This window comes from Cnephaeus nilssonii (genome assembly GCF_951640355.1).
Source record: "Cnephaeus nilssonii genome assembly, chromosome: 19".
Classification (NCBI taxonomy): Eukaryota; Metazoa; Chordata; class Mammalia; order Chiroptera; family Vespertilionidae; genus Cnephaeus; species Cnephaeus nilssonii.
The window spans coordinates 19,216,639-19,238,535 of record NC_137090.1 but is presented as its reverse complement, the minus strand read 5'-3'; the positions used below and the strand labels follow the sequence as shown (position 1 = coordinate 19,238,535).

Below are 21,897 nucleotides of genomic sequence, written 5' to 3'. Positions count from 1 at the left end.
GAGAATGGGCCGGCAGGACCGAACACGGGCCCCACCATCCGCCCAGACTCAGCTCTCGGGAGCTCTTCAGGGGCGGGGCCCCAGCTGAAACCTCCTCCATCTGCCTTCTGCACCGTTCCTTTCCTGATAGTAGAGAAGGGCTCCCTGGTTACAAGCTAAACCTCAGACTCTTCTTCCTCTCTACCCATCCCCCGGCCCTGGCCCCCCGGGACCACTCCTCCAGGTCCTGAAGGGGTGCCATTCTCAAAATCCCTCCCTCCAGCCTCCACCGGTAAACAGACTGCTCCCTCCCAGAAGACAGGAGTTCACGTGCATGGATGACCTTTGCCTTCAAGCCTGGAAAACCAAGCTGCCAGGATCACCTGAGAGCTGGGTGGCTCCGAGGAGAAGAGCCCGGGCCACTGCCTCCCCCTCAGCCTGGTCCTCACCCCCACCAGGGCCACTCTGATCACGGGTGTCCACTGGGCCAGCACTGACGTACACTGTTGTCCCCCGGAGAGAGGAAAAGCCACAGGACCCCAGCTTTCCTCTCCCCTTCCTCCTCTCTCCCCTCCACTGTGGTTACAGGCAACACCCCGCCTTCCCCACTCCTGGGGCTGGCAGCCACTTCCCTCTTCCGCCCACCTTCCTCCCCACTCCTACCCCGTCCTCTACACCCTTCTCCCAGGTACCGAGTCACCTGACAACTCAGTATGACCTCGGTCTATTCAAGTCGCACACACGCCATACGCCGAGCGTGACACGGGAGCCCGCGTGTCCCTCAGAGCCCCAGGCTCCACACCACCTACAGATACCCAGGAGTCAGGAGACTCCCAAAGGCCCCAAGCAGCGAATGGGCTGGGGGCTCCAAGCAGCTGTCCCTGGCTCCTTCTCGGACCCGTCTGCCCAGCCTCCACTTCTTCCACAGACCCCTCCACATCCTTGGGGGGTCTGCTGGGGCGTAGGGTCCTCCAACCTATGGGGACAGACGCCATGGTGCTAAGGAGTTAGGGAGGCCCCCTAGCCTCCACCCACCACCTCAAAAGGAGGCCACTCTCCTCCCCTCCCCGATGCTTGTCCCTTAAAGGGACACATGGATGAGACAGGGGAAGACTGATGTGGAGTGTGGTAACCAGGTGAGGTGGGGAAAGCCACTCAGCCTGAGACTTGGTTTCTTCATCTGTCAAGCCAAGGGCTGTTCTCTCGCTGCGCTCCTCTTTATAGCTGTCAAAGGCTGCCCGCCTGGGGGTGGCTTCTGCAGGAAGCTGTGTGCCCGCGCCCCTGTGCTCTGCCCTCCTCCCAGGACAGCCCCTTCATTCTTCCCCTTTCCCACCAGCCCCCCACTCAGTCCCCAGGTGTGTGTGTTTGGGGGGGGAGGGCTCTGAACATCTTTGCAGCACCCCAGGTGCCTGCCTGCCAAAGCCTAAACTCTCACCCCACCTACATGAACCCCCCCCCCCCCCACACACACACACACACACTACTGAAGGAGGCAGCGGGTGCTGATCATTGACCCATTGACCGGTCCCTGCTGCTTCACCTTGTGTGTCACTGGGGAGTCCGGAGGCCTGGGCTTAGGCCGGGAGGCTGAGCGGCAGAGACCGCGGGGCTCCGGGCCGCACTGAGGCTGTGCGTCTGTGTGACGGGCAGGAGGAGGGAACCCGCTGGGCCGGCTGGGTGTCCCGGCAAACTGTTGGGTCCCTCCTCTTCAGAGGTGTGCGTGTTGGGGGGGCAGCGGGGCCCTGCGCGCTTCCTCGGCCGGATTCTGACCTCGGCCCCTCCCCAGGCCGGCGCCCCTGCCCGGGCGGGCCCAGAAGCGCCGGTCCCCGCCCCGCTCCGTGAGGCCCGCGGCCGGGCACTGGGAGCCGAGGAGGAAGCGCGGCGGGGCGGGGAGGTGGGGGTGTGTCGGAAGGCGGCGGCCGCGGGGTTTTATAATCCGCAGAGCCGGCGCGGCGCGGGAGACCGGGCAGCACCGCGCACCGCGCCATGGGGGCCGCGTCGGGCCGCCCGGGGCCGCGGCCGCCGCTGCTCCTGTCGCCGCTCCTGCTGCTGCTCCTGCTGCCGCCGCCGCCGCCCCCCGCCCTGGCGCTCGCCCCCGAGATGCAGCCCGGAGACTTTTCCGCCGACGAGGCTGGGGCGCAGCTCTTCGTGCAGAGCTTCAACCCCAAGGCCGAGCAGGTGCTGTACCAGAGCTCGGTGGCCAGCTGGGCGCTCGACACCAACATCACCGAGGAGAACGCGCGGCGCCAGGTGGGCGCGGGGGCCGGGCGGGGCGGGGGCGGGGCCCGGGCGCCCAATCACAGGCCCGCGGCGGGCGGCGGGGGGCGGGAAGTCACCGCGGGGCGCGCGCCCCCGGCCCCCGGGCCCTCCGGCCTCCCCCTCCCCGCTCCCCCCACCCCGCTCCCCCCCGCCCCATCAGACAGGAGGCGGGCGGCCGAGCACGGTGCTGGGCACACGGTCCGTGCCATGCAGGATCGGAATGGATGAGGCTGGCTCCGCGGAGACCGAGTCCCCTCACCGGGCAGCGCCGGGCGGGGTCGGCAGCTAAGGGTCTTGGCTAAGGGCGCCCTCTGCTCCGAGCCCTCCTCCCCTCTGTTTCTGTTTCTGTCGCCGCTCATCCCTGTCTATTTTCTCCCTCTCCTCCCGCTGCCTCTCTGGCCCCAATTTCTGCTCCACGCTCCCCTGGGGCAGAGTCCCCCAGTTCCTGACCCCAGGGCGCAGGGGGAGAAAGCCCTGCTCCCCGAGCCCTTGGCCTTCCCGCCCTGCCCCGCATCTACACTGCCCTGCCCTCCCTGTGCTCACAGGAGGAATCCACCCTGCTCAACCAAGAGTTTGCCGAGGTCTGGGGCCTGAAGGCCAAGGAGCTGTTCGACCCCATCTGGCAGAACTTCACCGACCCCATACTGCGGAGGGTCCTCAGTGGCGTGCGCGTTCTGGGCCCCGCCAACCTGTCCCTGAAGAAGCGGCAGCAGGTGGGCCCGTGGACTTGAGGGTGGAGGAATCAGTGGCCGGCGCCTCCCAGTGCCCAGCTAGGACTGGAGGGGAGCGGGGAGGGCTGCTTTTAGTGGTCAGAGGACCCCGGCATCTGCAGGGGAAACCAGCCACGGCACAGAATGGCTTCCTGCAGCGTTGCTTTCCCTTGGAGATGGGACGGAAAGTTACTTTATGCTACAGCAAGGATTATGGAGCAGAAAGCAAACTGCACACACACCGTAAAAGATGAGACAAGAGTCTTCAGAATTTCCCCATGGGCAGGTTTGGTGTATAGATGTCCTTAGGAAGAGGGAGGACTGGGAAGGCATCGGAGCCGGAGAGAGTGAGAGGGATTTGCCCCCCCTTCGAGGTGGGAGCCGACCCCTAACTCTCGGGACACTTGTCTCCACCTCCAGCCGCTTCCTTTCTTGGTCAGAAGTGCTCCTGGCGCCACTGAGTGGCCTGAACAGGCCACATCCCCTCTCTGAGACTTTTTTTTTTCCTTTTAGCAAAAAGAGGAGGGACAGCCAGTGGTCCCGGGGCTATTCATCACTAACATGTCCTCAACTCTCCCCAGTACAACTCTCTGCAAAGCCACATGAACAGAGTCTTCACCGCTGCCAGGGTCTGCTACCCCAACATGAACGACACCTGCTGGTTCCTGGACCCAGGTACAGCCTGTCGCTGCTGTCTCTCTCTAGCCCTTCCCATCACCCTGCCCCCTGTTTTTCCTGGCAAACTGACTTCTGGACTCTCCAGCCCCATCCACCCCACCCCTCTGTGCTTTGGCCTCTCCCATTGCCACCAGCCTTCCTCCTGACTGCTTGTTGTTGCTTTTCCCTTCCCTGGGTCCCCTCGGTCTCCCCAAGAGCCCTCCATAGGCCTTAGACCCCTTCCGGCTTCTGATTATAGCCTCCTCTGCCCCCCTCACACCCCACACCCCTGTCCCTGGCCAGCTGGAGTCAGCCACCCCATCCCCTGAGCCATGAAGGACCTGTTTGGGTTTCGGTCTTTGGATGTGCTCTTTGTGTAACCGCCTTCGATGGCCATTTCCCTGGAGACAATGCCCCTGGCTGGGTGCTTGCTTCCTAGAGCTCCCAGCCTCCTGCCCCCCAGCGTATAGATCGCCCTTGGCTTTGGGGGTATCGCGATGTTGAGGAAGCAGGTGGAAATGGAGAGGACCAATGTGGGAGCTCTGATGAAGGCTGACGCCGGCTTCGACACAGAAGTCTCCTAACGGACCATGCTCCTTTGTGTCTCAGACCTCATGCACATCCTGTCTGTCACACGAAACTACGGGCTGCTGCTGTATGTCTGGGAGGGCTGGCACAATGCCGTGGGCATCCCCCTGAGGCCCCTGTTCCAGGAATTCACTGCCCTCAGCAACGAGGCCTTCAAGGGAGATGGTGAGCATGCCCTGCCACCCCCCCCCCCCTTGTGTGGGTGCCACCCTCCCCAGCTTGAAAGGTGTTCTCCCATCCACTGTCTCCACTGAGCCCCAACTCCTGAGGCAGACAGAGCAGCTGTTGGGCTGGCTCCATCCACTGGCCAAAGGTTGCACAGATCATGGATGGCAGAACCAAGCTGGAACCCCATCTGCCTTCTACCAGACTGCTGTCTTGCCCTGACACCATCCCTCCTCCCTGCCCCTCCGGGCACTCCTCCCCTCCCTAGCACTCATCCTTGCCTCTTGGCTCTCCAGGATCTAGTTAGCTGGAGTTCAACCCCCTGGTTAGAAAATTATAGACCGGCAACCTCCAGCCAGCCTTTCCACCAGCTGGCAGGTGCACAAGCCCTGAGCCAGGAGAGTGGGATGCTGGGAGGCGGAGTGTCAGAGCCTCTGGCCTGAGCTGCACCCCACCACCACCCCCTGCCAGGCTTCGCAGACACAGGGGACTACTGGCGCTCCTGGTATGAGTCGCCCACCTTAGTGGAGGATTTGGAGAACCTCTTCCATCAAATAGAGCCCCTCTATCTGAACCTCCATGCCTACGTCCGCCGCAAGCTGCACCAACGCTATGGGGACAGATACATCAACCTCAGGGGACCCATCCCTGCTCACCTGCTGGGTAAGGACCTGGCCTGGCCTCCACACGCCCCCGGGATTGTCCTCATCGTCTCCCATTGTAGAGCACCCCACTGTTCCCTCCCACACGCAGGAGCCCCTGAGGCCTGTCCCACGCAGTCATAAAGCAGGAGATCCTCATTATCATTCCTGCTTTTCGGATGGGGACCTGAAGCTCGGGGCACATGAGTGACTTGGCAGAGGGCAGAGGGCAGAGGGCTAGTGAAAGGCAGAGCTAGGAGACACACTGAGGCTTTGACTCCGGGGGAAGGAAGAGTAATCGTCGCCTGTGCCCCAGGAAGCCATCTCCGCGGCCCCACCGCAGGCCTGGAAGGGATCCCAGCACCATCAGAAAGGGCCCAACAGCCCTCCCCGAGCTCCTGCTGGGCACGCGGGGCACGCAGCACACGCAGCACTTGGGACTATGCATGGGACTGAGGTGGAGATTCCTGGCCTCAGCCCCAGGGTCTGGCTGCGGGGGGCCCCGGGTGCTGCAGTGCCGGGCAGCGGGGAGCAAGCTCTGGCCGAGCAGGAGCCAAGCTCTCCGGCTTTCCTCCTTCCTCTAGGGGACATGTGGGCCCAGAGCTGGGACAACATCTACGACATGGTGGTGCCTTTCCCTGACAAGCCCCGTCTCGACATCACCAGTACGATGGTGCAGAAGGTGAGGCAGGGTGGGCCAGGGTGGAGGCAACAGAAGAGAGACAGGGGAGAGGGGCGAGAAGGGGCCACGTGCAGGAGACCGGTTGGCAGGCACTCAGTCCCTCCCTTCCTACAGAGCAGCAGCCTGAAGTGTGCGCACCAGCGAGGAGCTGGGCTGAATGTCCTCGGGGAGGGGCCAGCCCCTCCCTCCAGGCCCCCACGGGTGGGGTGTGAGGACTCCACTTTGCTTATCTGCTCTGGTTACTAGGGGCAGCGCCTCTGGGAAAAGAGGCCGCAGAGCAGAGACACCCTCCACGGGCAGGGAGCTGACCTGGGTGGGCGACTCCAGACCTGCCCCGGGGCAGCCCCCCGTGAGCTCCCGGCAGCCAGCCCCTGACCTGTCCCCACCCCCACCCCCAGGGCTGGAACGCCACACACATGTTCCGGGTGGCAGAGGAGTTCTTCACCTCCCTGGGGCTCTTGCCCATGCCTCCGGAGTTTTGGGCAGAGTCCATGCTGGAGAACCCAAACGACGGGCGTGAGATGGTGTGCCACGCCTCCGCCTGGGACTTCTACAACAGGAAGGACTTCAGGTCTAGACGCGGGCAGGAGGGCTCTGGGGCTCCGGGGAAGGCAGGCAGCCTGGGCACAGAGAAGCCAGTTCCCAGGCCCACCTCTACCCCCGGCCCAGCCCTGGCAGAGGGGCTGGCCTATGCCAGGGCTGCCATTGCCCCCCCCCCCCCTCAGCAGCTGTCACGGTTAGTCAGCGCTGCACCTTGGAATGGCGTGGGCTGGGGCAGGGCCAAGCGTCTGTACGTTTCCAGCAGCAACACGCAGGGCAGCCCTCTTCCCATGCTCTGGTCCCTGCCCTGCCCGGTCCTTTACCCTCCCCCTCGCCCTCCCCCGCCCCAGGATCAAGCAGTGCACGCGGGTTGCTATGGAGCAGCTGTCCACGGTGCACCACGAGATGGGCCACATTCAGTACTACCTGCAGTACAAGGACCAGCCTGTCTCCCTGCGCCAAGGTGCCAACCCTGGCTTCCATGAGGCCATCGGGGACGTGCTGGCGCTCTCTGTCTCCACTCCTGTGCATCTGTACAAAATTGGCCTGCTGGACCAAGTCATCAATGACACGGGTATGGGGCGGAGAGGCCCCAGCCAGCCCCACCCAGCCCCACCCAGCCCCACAACGTCCACAGCAGGACTCCGCGAGCGCCTGCTCCCAACTGCCCTTCTCATTTCTGCTGCATTGCTCAGGGCAGGCAGGTTTGGGGATCCACTTGAGGCCCCACTGAACACGGCCCGAGGACCCGCTGCCACGCAGGGCCCCATCATCTCAAAGACTGGCCCTCTCTTCTCTGCATGGGCCCAGCCACCTCTCCCACTGGCTCCTCCCCAGCCCCGCCTGACCCTAGCCAGACTCCCTTCTCTCCTCCGACCTCGCTCTCCTCATCTTCCAACAGAGAGCGACATCAATTACTTGTTGAAGATGGCACTGGAAAAAATTGCCTTCCTGCCCTTTGGCTACTTGGTGGACCAGTGGCGTTGGGCGGTCTTTAGTGGCCGCACCCCTCCTTCCCGCTACAACTTTGACTGGTGGTATCTTCGGTGAGTAAGTGGGGATCAGGAAGGGCCTGATGGCTGCCCGTCCTGGGCAAGCAGGAGCCTCCTGCCTCCGTCAGTCCCAGTCCCCTCCCCTCTAATGACGTCTCCATCCTTTTCCCCACCGCTTTCTTCTCTCCTGCCGAAAACGCCCTGCGCCAGGAGCCCTTCCTCCCCCGCTCACCCGATGGGGAAGGGGTGGCCGGGTGGGAACGCCTGCTTAGCAGCCTTTTCTGCAGAGTCTGAATCAGCCCCTATGCAACACTTAGGTCCTAAGGCAATTGAACCATTTTCTTCTAGAGTCAAGTACCAGGGCATCTGTGCTCCAGTTATCCGAAATGAAACCCACTTTGATGCCGGATCTAAGTATCACATCCCACATATGACACCGTACATCAGGTACCATTGCCCCATCCAGTTCTGTCCCCCTCTCGCTCCCTTCCCTCTCCTCCTGGCGTCTTGGCCCCACCCCATGCCCAGGGCTTGTCCCCACGTTCTTCCCTGGAATTCGAGTGGGCCTCGCCCCAGAGCCAGGCTTGGTTCTCCCTTCTCCCCAGGTGGCCCCGTCTACCCTCTGCCCTGTGGAAAGCTGGGTGGTGCCTGGGCCAGGGGCCCTCCCCAGCCCCCTTAACACCCACCCTGTGCCTTCAGGTACTTTGTGAGTTTTATCCTGCAGTTCCAGTTCCATCAAGCCCTGTGCCAGGAGGCAGGCCACCAGGGCCCGCTGCACCAGTGTGACATCTACCAGTCCACCAAGGCAGGGGACAAGCTCCGGTGTGTGCGAGAGCATGGAGGGCGAGGGGGCGGGTTAGGGGAGAGGCTGGTGAAGACTCTGTCTGGAAGGCAACTGGCTGCTCCCTGGGACCCCACAGGGCCAGCCTGGTTGGGTGGTGCCTTTCTTTCTACCCCCTGCTTTCTTTCTCTCATCCAATATTTATTAAGTGTGCCCAGATCTGAGGTCCCAACGGCCATGTCCCCAGCCCCCTTCATGGAGATCCTAGGTCCCAGAGTCTTGACGCCACTGTTCCTGCAGTCCGGTGGGGGCAAAAGTGGCGGAGGTAGGGCAGGTGGGCCAATAGTGGACGCTGGCCTGAGTCCCTGGTGTCCGTGGTGCCCGTTCTGCCTGTCAGGGAGGTGATGCGGGTGGGCTCCTCGCGGCCCTGGCAGGAGGTGCTGAAGGAAGCGATCGGCACAGATGCCCTGGACGCCCAGCCGCTGCTCAACTACTTCCAGCCAGTCAGCCAGTGGCTCCAGGAGGAGAACCAGCGGAACGGCGAGGTCCTGGGCTGGCCAGAGTATCAGTGGCAGCCTCCGTTGCCCAACAATTACCCAGACAACGCTGGTAAAGCTCTGAGTGAGAGTGGGGCAGGCCTTCAGGCACCTTCTCAAGTCTGGGCTCTGGAGCCCAGGCCCCTGTTCCAGGTGCTGGTCAGCTCCCCCCGGCTGGGCCCTGGTGCCCAGCTCTGGAGGGCCAGGCAGCCCCTTCACTCATCAGTAGGAACCCGGGGTGGGAATGGGGCTCTCTTTCCCCCAGCATTTTAGAGAGGGTGTGCCCACCTCTGAGGGCCCCCCGGAGGCAGGCTGACGCATCACACTGCTCTATGAGGTCACACTGCAGGTTCCGCTCTTACTGGCCAGGGGGCGGTGGCTGCAGGGTTCTGGTCTCCTGCGGCCATGGGCCAAGGTTGGGCTGCTCCAGGACTGCCCAGCCTCCTCCTCCTCTTCCTGCTCTGCTTTGGGCACCCCCTGCTGGTGGTCCTCAGCCAGGAGGTCACCCAGGGGACAACCAGCCATGGAACAACCAGAATCCAGACAACTCACCAGGCAGCAGCCAGCAGCCAGACGATCCAAAGCCCAAGTGGGACCAGTGGGTGGACGGGGCAGGGCCTTGAGGGGGCGAGGAGGGGGCAGGGAGGAGGGAGGCGGGGGAGCGGCTCAGCACAACTACAGGAGAGGGCAAGGGGAAGCCTGGCTGTCTCCCTCCGCTCTGTCCCACAGTCTTGGTGACCGATGAAGTTACAGCCAGAAAGTATTTGGAGAACTATAACAAGAAGTCCCTGGTGGTGTGGAATGAATATGCGGAGGCCAACTGGAACTACAACACCAACATCAGCAGAGAGACCAGCCTGATCCTGGTAGGGCCCACTCCACGCCCACACTGGTGTGCAGGGACCGGCCTTCCAAAACCCAAGGCAGTGCTCGCCCCCTCCCCCTCTCCTCTGCGTCCCTCAGTGCAGGGCGGCTGTTGGAATTTGTGACAAATCCAGAAGGAATATTTAAAACAATACTCACTTTCAGGTTTGGATGGGCCTCTGCTCAACGCCTAAACAAGTTGTATCTCCTTCCCAATCTGTTGTTAGTGAAAGAATAATTTGTACGCAAATAAGTGATGCTAAAGTCAGTTTTCTAAAAGATGAAAAGCCCCTTTGTGCCACCACAGCCAGGGCTACCCTTCCCTCCAACCTCCTTCCCGACTTGCGTGGGGAGTGCAGATTATACCCAGGTGAGCCCCAGAGAACCAACATTTCTTGAAGACCACGGTGAGCTGGCCAGGGTTCCGTGCCCCTCCCGTCTGTGGCTTCATTCATTCCTCAACAGCCTTGCAAACCAATGATCTTATTCCCACTTACAGATGGGACCCTGAGGCTCAGGAGGCCAGTCACAGCGCTCACACCAAGCTGCCTTCATCCTAACAGCCTTTACGATATGGGGTGGGGCTCCCCTTCTCTCCCCTGCCAGGATATGTCTGTGGCATCTGTTGAGGGGGATGGACTGCATCTAGGGCAATAGACAATCCAGGTCGAAGAGGGTCTGAGTAGGCAAAGGCAACAGCTTGATAAAACTGTGCTCCCTACTGCCACCCCCAGTCCCTTTGGCTCCCCGCACAGCACAGTTCCCCCTGTACCTCCAGATGGAGAAGAACACACAGATGGCAAACCACACCGTAGAGTATGGCACCAAGGCCAGGCTTTTTGACATTACCTACTTCCAAAACATCACCCTAAAGCGGATGATACACAAGATTCAGGACCTAGACCGGGCAGCACTGCCTACCACGGAGCTGGAGGAGGTATGTGGCTTGGGGAGGTGGGGGGAGGGGGGGCGGGGAGAGGGCAGGGAGTGGAGGGTCCAAGGTCAGGACCAGGTCCCAGCTCAGAGTGAGCCTAGTACAGGGTCTGGCCTTCATGCTGCCGCCTCTTCCTGGATTTGTCAAGCCGTACCATCTGCCTTGTCAGTGCGCCGACAGAGTAACTGAGAAGATAGAGCTTTTGGGACCAGGCGCCCCCAGGTCCACAGCCCCCCCGCCCGCCCCCCCACACACACACACACTGTGATGGTGCCGGGTGGCACAGGCAGCAAAGGGGTGCAGCTCGCTGCCTCTCTTCTTCCTCCTGCAGTTTAACGAGATCCTGATGAACATGGAAACCAGTTACAGCGTGGCCTCCGTGTGCCTCCCCAACGGCACTTGTCTGCAGCTGGAGCCGAGTGAGCGCACATGGGGAAGGAGAGGGAGGGTTGTGGGGGGGCTGGGGTTGGCACAGTGTTGGGGTGCTGGCCCGTGAAAAGGTGTTTAGGTGCTCCTATCTCGTGGGGTCAGCATGCCCAGGAAACTCACCTCCCTGTTTCCCACCAGTGGGGCCTCCCTGCCACCACTCAGAACCAGCACGGACTCCCTCTCTGTCCTAAGCCAGTGCCCTGCCCGCCCACACGCTCCCCCCAGGCCGCCAGGCCAGGACCCCTCCGGGATCGCCTTCCCCTCCCTGCTCTCCGCACTCCCAGCAGGGAGTCTCTCAAATTTGTCTTCCCAGGACTCGGACTCCCAAATCAGAACAGGAACGCTAGACACCTCCCCTCCCTGCTCCTCTTGATCCTTTCCACGGCTTCCCACCTTCTCTGGCACCTCCCCTGCCCCCCCCCCCCCCGAAGCTGACGCCGCAACCCTAGCAACCCCTTCCGTGGATCCAGGCTGTTCCCACTTCACTCCCTCAACTGACCACCGACCGCCACTTCCTGCTGGAAAGGGTGGACTGGCTGTTGCTTGTCCCTTTCTCTGGCCCTTCCTGCCTCCTCCCCTTTGGAAGAGCTCACCCTGGACACCCAAGTACCTACACACAGATGGACACACCCCTCCCCTCCCGACCCACCCTTCCAGGCTTGGGGAGACAAAGGCATAAACATTATTTCTAAGGAATCTCCACCCAGAAACAGTCTCTTCCTGGCCCTCTGCCCAACTCCCACGTTAGAACAATGACAAATAGAAGGGGAAATGGAAAATAAACAGGAGAGAGAAACAGCGTTGGTGGACAGGGTTTGGCCTACGGGTTGTGTATACGGGTAGGCACGCAAAGTGTTGGAGGGGCATGTGCCGTGGGCATGTGTGCGTGTGCACACGTGTGATGTGCGTGTGCTTGCGTCTGTGTGTGCGTGGGTTTACGGAGAAGAGCATTAAAGGGAATGTAGCCCTTGTCCTCCCCACCCCCCATCGACTAACCTCTTAATCCAGGACTAGGTCCTCAGGTCACTGCCATCAGTAAAAATACGAAACATCCACAAACACAGAACACTCACATCAGCAGAGGGCAGGCGTGAAGTTCTCAAAATACAATCTTTCCTAAACAAAATGTGGTGTGGACAACCCTACACGCTGTCCGAAGTCGTCCAGCTCGGGCCAGGCAGGGAGGGAGGCTAACGTCGGTCCCAGTGGGGCTTCAGAACTTGACCCTCCCGGCTCTGTGACATGGATGTCAGCTCCATGCCATCCAAACCAAGGAGTCACCGTGGCCTTGCCAGGACACACACCCGGACTTCTGGCTCCCTGACGATGCTGTTCTTTTATTCAATCCAGTTCGATTACAGTTTGAAAGATGCCCTGAGCCCCATGGAGACACAGAAATGAATGAAGGACACTCCCTGCTCAGGGGCCTACATTTGATGTTTGGCTCCCCTGGGAGGACCGGCATTAGCCCCACTTTGTAGATAGGGAAAGGGGTCCCGTGACTTGCAAGGTAATTTGGGGTCAGGAGAGACTAGAACAAGAACTCAGGTCTTGTGACCCCCCAGGCCATTTCTCCCAGGCAGGGGCTGAGAGCAGCTCTGAGTCTGGGCCTTTGGATTGTGCCCCGGCTGGGCCACTTCCTGGCTGAGGACCCAGCCATGTCACCTAACTGTTCATATGAAAACAAGCACATTGGAAACCTGCGATTGCCTGACGCGGTGTCCATGCAGCGCCACGCCCCGGGCCTGGCACCCTGGAGGCCCTTAGAGAGGGCCCCACCCTACTCCCATGCACTAGCCTTGCCACCTGAGCAGTTGTATTCCAGCTCTGAACTCCTGTGGCTGAGTCCACCTTAGAAGGAGGTGGGAGGTGCGCCGAGGGCTGAGGGCTCAAGCCAGTGAACACCCCCTCCCCCAGATCTGACGAATCTGATGGCCACATCCCGGAAATATGAAGAACTGTTATGGGCGTGGAAGAGCTGGCGAGACAAGGTGGGAAGATCCATCCTCCCGTTTTTCCCTAAATATGTGGAACTCTCCAACAAGGCTGCCCGGCTCAATGGTGAGTCCCTCCTACCAACATCACTGGCTTTCTGGTCCCAGCCCCACTGGGGCCCTGAGAGAGGTCCTCAGAGACCCTAAGCCCAATGAGACAAAGGTCCCTGAGGAGGAGGTGGTGGTGGCGGGGGTGCTCAGGGGATGGTCAGGTGCCCGAGAGCCTGGCTCTGTCCCCTCCGCAGGCTATGCAGACACCGGGGACTCGTGGCGATCTATGTACGAGATGCCAACTCTGGAGCAAGACCTGGAGCATCTCTTCCAGGAGCTGCAGCCGCTGTACCTGAACCTGCACGCCTACGTGCGCCGGGCGCTGCACCGCCACTACGGGCCCCAGCACATCAACCTGGAGGGCCCCATTCCAGCTCATCTGCTGGGTGAGGGCAGGCGCTGGGCCTTTAGGAGCAGACAAGACAGATGCCAGTATGAGGGAGGGTGGGTCCAGAGCTAGCCAGGGAGCAGAAGGCGGGCAGGGAAGGTCTGCAGCGGGCGCTGCAGGCTGGGAGAGCAAAAAGACTTGAGCCTGGAGGAAATGTTGCCAAGGCTGAGTGGGGTGGGGGGTGGGAAGGGGGTGCTGGGGAGAAGGCGCCTGCTTGCCTTTGGTATCATAGTTGCTACAGATACACATGGTGCAAGTCACATGGGTGAGACGGTTGGGGGGCGGGGGCAGTTCATAATCTTGCCACAGGGAGCCCACATCACCCATCACCACAGCTCAAGGCAGCATGATACAGAGGGTGAGGAAGGGGCTGTGGGGGGGAAGTGAGGCCTCTCCAGAAGGGGGGAAGGGATGTGAGCGCAGCCTTGAAAGATGAGGGGCTCTGACAGGTGGAGAAAGTCGTGGCAGGGAGGCGAAGGTAGACACAGCATTCAGCCTAAGGGAGTTAGGAGACCAGAGAACACAGAGTGTAGATCCACCTCAACTGTCGGACCTCTCTTCAGGGGCTGTAAATTCAATGCCCTTACCACACGGAGTAGGCAGTGGAAGACACTCACTGCTTTGTACTTCAGACTCCACCTCATGTCAGCACACGCTTAATCTCTTTTGGCTAGGAACGATTCTGGACCTTTCCACGCATTCTGAATATCTTTCTTTTCTTCAGTCCTCTCGTGTCCTAAGGGCAAAGGCATCAACCTCTCCTGAAGGCGGGTGGGACCGCATAAACCAACCTCAGGCAACGTGGGGGGGCAGACACAGTAGTGGCTGGTCAGGAGTGCAGCCTGACTGCCTGCCTTTAAGCCCTAGCCCCTTCGCTTAGGAGCCATGGGCCCTGGGCAAGTTCCTTGACTCTCATTAGTGGTGGCCACGTGCACATAGATGTTCCAAAACTTGTACATTTGTACACAGCTGCTAGTCACACCGGTCTTCACTGGTCAAGGGACCACCTTGACTCCCTGATGGCAGCAAGGATCTCACCCATGAGCCAGGAAAGTGGGCTGGGTGTGTGGACTGAAGACAATGTATGTCCGATGCCCAAACAGTAGGAACTCAAGAGCTACATTATGATCAGCAGGACTGGGATCTACTTCCCTCTCCCTGCATGATGGTGCTGAGCCTAAGACGTAACATCTATCTCTCCTGTCTCATCCCCTACCCGTCTCCAGGGAACATGTGGGCACAGACCTGGACCAACATCTATGACTTGGTGGTTCCCTTCCCTTCAGCCCCCAGGATGGATGCCACGGAGGCCATGATAAAGCAGGTCTGCACCTGTCCTCTCTGGACACTCTTGCTCTTCCAGAGGGGCCCAGGGCACAGGGGAGGGAAGGCCCTGTCTTGGGGGACGGGCCCTTTGAGCCAGTTCCTTCAGCTTGGCCCTCTCCCAGCACTCCCCTTCCCCCCCCCCCCCGGGGCACACAGTCTGTTCCCAATTTGGGCAGCGCTCCCTCGGTTTGCAGGGCTGGACACCCAGAAGGATGTTTGAGGAGGCCAACAATTTCTTCATCTCCTTGGGACTGCTGCCTGTGCCCCCCGACTTCTGGAACAAGTCGATGCTGGAGAAGCCAACCGATGGGCGGGAGGTGGTGTGCCATGCCTCTGCCTGGGACTTCTTCACTGGCAACGACTTCAGGTGTGTCCAAGGGACTCCACCCTGAGTCCATAGGCAAGCGGACGAGCCAAGTGAAGGCTCCACTGCGTGCCCTCTCAGCCAGAGCGAGCAGAAACAGGTGCAGAGGCCAGAGTTGAGATGGAAGGTCCAGAGTATGGGGCCTGGCCTCAGCTTGGCCACTGGCTTCTGGCTGTGAGGGCCTTTTCAAATGCCAGCCAGCTCTGCCAGCCTGGTCAGTCGTCAGCACCCAAGATCCCAGTCGTGGGTGTGAGCTGCCCAGCCTTCCCTCACTCTGGGGAGGCCCGTGCATACAGATAGCCCTCTCCTTGGGTGCATGTGCCTTGACACAGGGAGACACATGAGGACATGGGTGACTTCGCACAGATCCACCTTCCCTGAGGCTCAGGAGCTATCTTCATCAGAGGATGTTTCAGTTATCTGGTGCTATATAACAAACCACCTCCACACTTAGCGGTATAAAACAACAATTTGATTATTCTCATGATTTCATCAGTCAGGCAACACAGTGGAAATGGCTTGTCCCTGCTCTGCATTGACGGAGACCTCAGCTAGGGTAGCGCTGATGGCTGGGGTGGCTCAATGAGGCCATCTGTCTGTGGCCTTGGTTTTAGCTATTGGTTTGGTTCCTCAGTTTTTCTCCATGTGGCACATGCTGGGGCTGGAATGTTCAAGCTGGCTTTTGTACTCACACGTTGAGTCAGGATGACTGGACAGCTGGGGGCTGGTGGGTCATTTCTCTCTCCATGCTAGCTTGGGCTTCCTCACAGTATGGCAGTCAGGCAGTAGGATTTCTTACCTGGTAGCTGGCATCCCCCAAATCAAAAGCAGAAACAGCCAGGTCTCTTCACGCTGAAGTCCAAAGCAAGTACAGATTCTATTAGCTAAAGCAAGGCCAACCTAGATTGAAGAGAAGGCAAAGAAGACCCCACTTCTTAGGAGGGAAAGTGGCAAAAATGATCTGTGACAGCAGATGAAGTGTCTCTTACGAGAAAAGTGGACACAGAGAGCGTTCACAGGATCACTGGCCTTTGGCCTTTCCTTCAAAGGCATGAGAAGAGGTGGGAGAGCTTTTAGGGGTCCTCCCTTGTATGGGAGTCATGGGAGAAGGTGGACAAACCTAAGCCTCATTGTCACCAAGATGCTGGGCAGCTCTTCCCCTTCCCAATAGAATGGCAGAAAAATGGGGTCAACTGACCTGAAAGGCTCTGCTTAGATCCAAGGGAGAAGTTCATTGGCTCACAAAAGAGGATGAGGAAAGGTGGAGAGAAAGGTGGAACCTCTGGCTTGGGTGGCGCTGCAGATGTCATTTCAGTCCTGGCCATTAAAGTCGTAAATATGTTTGCTGGTGTTGGGCACATGAGATACAGAACAGCTCAGACACTGGGAGAGCAAAAACATGTGCACGAGAAATCACAAAAACCACATTCTAGAAAGTCCTACACTGACCATAAAGGAGTGTCCCAATGCCTCTAGAGCAACTACGTTGCACAGTCAGAAAGTACCATGGCCATGTGGGCTGGAGTTATTCACAAAAGTTGGAGGCGGAAAAATGTCCTGAATGACTATACTCTAGGGGCTTCCAACCCCCAGATTCCCTCTTTCTCATATTCACTCCAAATCTCCTCTTGGTTTTCTTTCCCATAATGCTGTGTTCCCTGCTTACAGCAGTGGTGGGGATCTGTTTGCAATAAGGACAGCAGGTCCCTTTGCCTCAGGGCTCCTTGCTGTCCCCTTTCACACCCTCTCCCCATCCCCATGTTCCCAGGATCAAGCAGTGTACCACTGTGAGCATGGAGGACCTGGTGGTGGCCCACCATGAAATGGGCCACATACAGTATTTCATGCAGTACAAGCACTTGCCTCTGACCTTCCGGGAGGGCGCCAACCCTGGCTTTCATGAAGCCATCGGGGATGTGCTGGCCCTCTCCGTGTCTACCCCCAAGCACCTACACAGCATCAACCTGATGAATAGCGATGGTGGCAGCTACGGTAAGGGAAGAACAGGAGATCCTGGTGGGCTGAGGGACCAGGAAGGGGCAGTGAGCTTGTGAGGTGGGGAGAGGGGACTTCAGGGCCCCTAGGCAGAGGTTGGGACAGAGCAATGGGGAAGAAGAAGGCCCCCAGCAGGGTAAGCCAGGAGGATGGAACCCACAGACCATGCCAAGAGGCAGGTCACAGGAGCCAGATAGGTACAGCCCCCTCCTTCCCTCTCCACCCTTTGCACACCCATCACAGCCGAGCTGCTAGGCCATGGCAGGAGGCAGGTGAGGATCTGATCTGGAATCCCTTTCCTTGGCAGAGCAAGATATCAACTTTCTGATGAAGATAGCACTCGACAAGGTTGCCTTTATCCCCTTCAGCTACCTCATTGACCAGTGGCGCTGGAGGGTGTTTGATGGAGGCATCACCAAGGAGAACTACAACCAGGAGTGGTGGAGCCTCAGGTTCTAGAACATTCCTGTGGGGGTGTAGGTTGGGGGCGTCTCCATGGGTGTCTGTGTGTGCCTGTGTGTCTGTGTATATAGCATCTAAGTGTGCATTTGTGTGTGTGTATGTGCACATGGGTCTTTGTGTGTAAGTGATGGGATATATAGGGGTGATTGTGCACAGAGACGCTGCACGCTGGAGTCTGCAATGCCCAGGGCAGCCCCAGGTGCAGAGACCATCCTTCAAGTCAAAAATGCCAACCCTCCCTGGCTTGATTCGCCCCAGACCCTTTCTCCAATCTGTCTTCCACCTTGACAGGCTGAAGTACCAGGGCCTCTGTCCGCCAGTGGCCAGGTCTCAAGGCGACTTTGACCCAGGGGCCAAGTTCCACATTCCTTCAAGTGTGCCTTACATCAGGTAACAAGGGAAAGGGAGGAGGCCGCTCAGTGTTCAAACTGCTGTCGCTGCCATGTGAGGTCAGGGGGACCTGGGAGACCTGCCTGCCCTGGACAGTGTGCCTGAGCCACTCACCTGCAACCAGGGCTGACCGTTGTTTCATTTTTTTATATATATATATATGTTGAGAGCTTCTACCCTGCACACAGTTGAAAACAGAAACTCTGCTATAACTGGTTAATGGTTACAAGACCTGGGTTGGGTAGTTAACATTATTAACCGTGACCCGTGGCTAGATCATGCCCTGAGCACTGTTCCTCTGGTTTTTTTTTTCTTTTCTTAACAAGATTGTGATTCCTCTACTTTATATATTGAACATTTTGCCTGTGGTATAATGTGATTTGTTCCTGGAAGACCTTCTATACACTGAAACTAGGAGTAGAGACCCAGTTAGATTGGGAGGTTGTATTGGTAGAGGTATGGAGTCCTGGGCTTGGAGTCAAACAGAACTGGGTTCAAATCTTGTCTCCACTCTTCCCCCCCCCCCCCCTTAAGCGTGTTTCTCAGTGTCTACATCATTTCCTCACCTGTGAAATAGGATTTCACAGGATTGTGGCAAAAGTGAACTTCCAAACATACTGTCGAATACAGAGCAGGCTTGGGAAATGGTGGCCATAACCCACCACTATTAACTCTTTGCACTTGCTTGCTTTTTTCTCGATTCCTGCTACCGATGCTAACCGTGTCGAGTCACACTCGACATCCGAGTGCAAAAGGTTAAATTGCCCTCTGAAGTGACATGTGTAAACCCACTAGCGCCATGAAGGTGTCCAGTGCAGCCCTTTCCCCTCTGTGCATACGGGCTAAATGGTAACTGCAGGATCTGGAGTCCTCTTGGGAGGTGGGGGTCTGGGGAGGCGTCAGGTGGAGTTCCAGGTGCCCCTGGACTGTACGTAGCACGGGCCACCATGAGGCAAGGCGCAGAGGGCTGTGAGGGCTGCCCCAGGAGGGCTGTGCCTCCATCCAGACCTTGCCTCCTATGGTCCCTGGAAGCCCACTAATGGAGGGCCCACTGTGCCACCTTTCCACCCACGCACCCAGCATGACGTCAGCACAGAGTCAATAAATAAGGTCTAATAAATAAGTGTGGAGTAGGTGAATTGTGTCCCCCAGGGTCCAGCAAGGGAAAGAGAGCCTGCTCAGATGCTCCAGAGAGCAGCAGTGGGCAGGGGACCGAGGAGATTCAAGGACACCTGGGAACAGGCCTGACCTTGACAATGTGCCAGGATGACCCATAGGGAGGGCTTCCACCGCCTTCTCCACTGGTTTCCAGACTTCCAAGCTAGCATTCACTTTCACACAGAAGCCAGGCCCACGTGGTCAGCGTCCGAGCTTAGCATAGATAATGCTCCAGGCAGGGCTCGGCAAAGGAGACTCATTCCCGATTCTGACCGGCAGCTTTGGCAAAGCGCTTTTAGGAAACACCAGGAAAGTCAGTGGCACATGGCTTGTGCCCAGCATTCAAAGTGGGAGGCCTGTGTTGTTTGTTTGGGACATTCAGAATCCCTGCAGACTTAGAGGTTGCTCCAGCCTTGACCAGCTGGTTTCTACCAGGGACTCCCTGCGGCTTTGGGATCAAGGAGATCACTGGGCTGGCGGCCCTGCTGAGAGCCCTGCCAGATAGACGTGACCCTTTGGGCAACACCTGGCCTCTGCTTGCACATACCCCAGGGACGGAGAGCTCGCTCTCTAAAGCAGCCTGCCCTCACCCTCCTCACCCATGAGTGAAGGGGGCCTGGGTGACTCTGAAGGCCAGGATGGATTCACCCTGACATCCCGGCTGTAGTGGGAGGCTGGGGTATCAGGGGCTACGGCACAGGCTCCGCCCCCTGCCACGCCTCCCTCCCCTCCAGGTACTTCGTGGGCTTCATCATCCAGTTCCAGTTCCATGAGGCGCTGTGTCAGGCGGCTGGGCACAAGGGCCCCCTGCACCAGTGTGACATCTACCAGTCCAAGGAGGCAGGGAAGCGCCTGGCGTGAGTCTGCCCTGGGCTTCCTGTCACTGTTCTCTGCCCTCTGACCCCTCAGCCTCGAGGAGCCCCGTGGGCCTCTTCTGGGAACACCTGCCGTTTTGGTGCTTGGGCTGGGAACTCCCAGGTGGAGCCTATGAGTCGTGATGAGCCCTCCCCCGGAGGAAACTAGGGCCTCCTGGGCCCAGGCCACGCCTTGCCTAGCCCCGCTGTGGAGGTGGGGAGAGGGGGGCTAGGCTGAGGCAGGAGGGGCAGGGAGCCTCCCCACTGGGTCCTCTGACTCGGTGCCCCTTCGCTGGCGCTGCCCAGGGACGCCATGAAGCTGGGCTACAGTAAGCCGTGGCCCGAAGCCATGAAGGTGATCACGGGCCAGCCCAACATGTCGGCCTCGGCCATCATGAAGTACTTCAAGCCGCTGCTGGACTGGCTCCTCACCGAGAACGGGCGGCACGCGGAGCAGCTGGGCTGGCCTCAGTACAACTGGACGCCGGACTCCGGTACCAGCACCCCCTCCTCTGCCCCGGCGGCCCCCACCCCCGCCCCCGCCTAGAGCAGCCTAGGGAAGCCGGCCGCAGTGCCCCCTGCCCAGCCCCTGCCCGCCACCCTGCCCTCTGCCTTGCCCACCGCCCTGCTCTCCTTGCTTCTCCTGCTCAGCTCGCACAGAAGGCTCCTACCCGGGCAATGGCCGTGTCAACTTCCTGGGCCTGAACCTGGAGGAGCAGCAGGCCCGCGTGGGCCAGTGGGTGCTGCTCTTCCTGGGCGTCGCCCTGTTGGTGGCCACCTTGGGCCTCACCCAGCGGCTCTTCAGCATCCGCCACCGCACCGTCCACCGGCCCCACCGCGGGCCCCAGTTCGGCTCCGAGGTGGAGCTGAGACACTCCTGAGATGACCGGGCCGAGCAGGCCAGCTGGGGAGCATCGGCCACTGAGACACTGGGATAGGGACCTGGGGTGGGCCCCAAACCCCCCACTCCTCTCACTGCTCACCCCAGCCCTCCCTCCCCCTCCTGCCCCGACCCTCCTCCCCTTCTGCCTCCAGTTCTGTGCTGAGAATCCGTCCTCCAGACCCAGAGCCACCGTGACCCCTGCCCCCCGGCCCCTGGGCACCAGGCCACCTAACAAGGAACCCCCTCCCAGTCTCTCTGTGAATACAATTAAAGGTCCTGCCCTCCCATCTGAGTCTGTGTCCCTCGCTGGGAAGCCAGGAACAGGGTCAGGGATGCTCTCCCACCTCCTGGCAGTCAAACGGGTCACTTCAATGGGCGTCTTCATCCTCCTCCAAGAAGAGCCTGGGAAAATGCCCCAGAGCTCTGGCCTGGGCACCACCCAGCAGCGCCCACGCCTGCCTTCCCTCCAGCCCAGGCAATCAGCCAGTGTCCTGCCTTGGCAGCCAGCCCCTGCCTGGCCAGGGCGCCAACCCAGGAGGACTCTGGGAAGCAGACATTCTGGCCTCCCCACTTCACATTTCCATGTGCTTGGGGAGTCCTACCCCAGCCGTTCCCATAAATGGCCACGTCCCCAGAGGGGAGGCTCCCCTGGGGGAAGGTGCCTTGCATGTGCCTGACTCACTGTGGACGCAGAACTGGCCCCGCGGCCACCTCAAGCTCCTACCCGCACCAGCTCCATGTCCACTTACCAATAGGCTCCAGCCAGGTCCCTTTGCCCGTGGGGCTCCCAGCCAGGTCCCTTTGCCCCAGCTGGAGGAGGGCCCTAAATGCTGGAGCATGGCAGGAGCCAGAGCCCACCCAGGAATTAACTGCCAGGTGCTGCCCCTGCCTGTGGCCCCAGCGCATGCCCTCACCCTGAGCCTCCCCTCAGAAGGCCAATATGGATTTGAGGGAGTGTCATTTTGAGGAACACATTTTCATAGCTTTTATCTATGTTTACTGTAGAAAATTTGTAAAGTCCAGAAAACTATAAAGAAATAAAAACCCTTTATGTCGATAAGAGAGAAGCACTGTTGACATGTTGGTGTGTATCTTTCCAGGCCGTTTTCCTCAGCCCATAGTTGGAATGGATCACACTGTACTTAGTTGTGGATCCTTTTCCCCACTAACAGGACCAGGTATATTTTTCATATTTGTAAATGCCAAACCTAGCATCTAGCCAAATGGAAGTGGGTCAGTTTTCCAGGACCGTGGGCTTCCACAGCCAGCCTGGCC

The 21,897-nt window shown here is 59.5% G+C and overlaps 1 protein-coding gene across 2 annotated transcripts; it reads left to right on the top strand.

Annotated features, from left to right (window-relative positions):
- Positions 1-1,883: 1,883 nt before the first annotated feature.
- Positions 1,884-20,907, top strand: ACE (angiotensin I converting enzyme). 2 transcript variants are annotated; one of them, XM_079797494.1, is made up of 25 exons: positions 1,884-2,229; positions 2,784-2,951; positions 3,530-3,623; positions 4,215-4,358; positions 4,830-5,021; positions 5,584-5,681; positions 6,080-6,252; positions 6,572-6,795; positions 7,123-7,267; positions 7,562-7,660; positions 7,913-8,035; positions 8,392-8,603; positions 9,260-9,396; positions 10,173-10,331; positions 10,660-10,747; positions 12,675-12,818; positions 12,997-13,188; positions 14,417-14,514; positions 14,711-14,883; positions 16,649-16,872; positions 17,183-17,327; positions 17,629-17,727; positions 19,620-19,742; positions 20,046-20,233; positions 20,391-20,907. In XM_079797494.1, exons 1-25 carry the CDS (start codon positions 1,966-1,968, stop codon positions 20,618-20,620), a joined length of 3,936 nt encoding a protein of 1,311 aa, XP_079653620.1. In that variant the 5' UTR covers positions 1,884-1,965; the 3' UTR covers positions 20,621-20,907. The 2 variants fall into 2 exon arrangements, with proteins under 2 accessions (XP_079653620.1, XP_079653621.1); XM_079797495.1 differs by lacking the exons at positions 1,884-2,229; positions 2,784-2,951; positions 3,530-3,623; ... (7 more) ...; positions 7,913-8,035; positions 8,392-8,603 and adding an exon at positions 8,616-9,119.
- Positions 20,908-21,897: the final 990 nt, after the last annotated feature.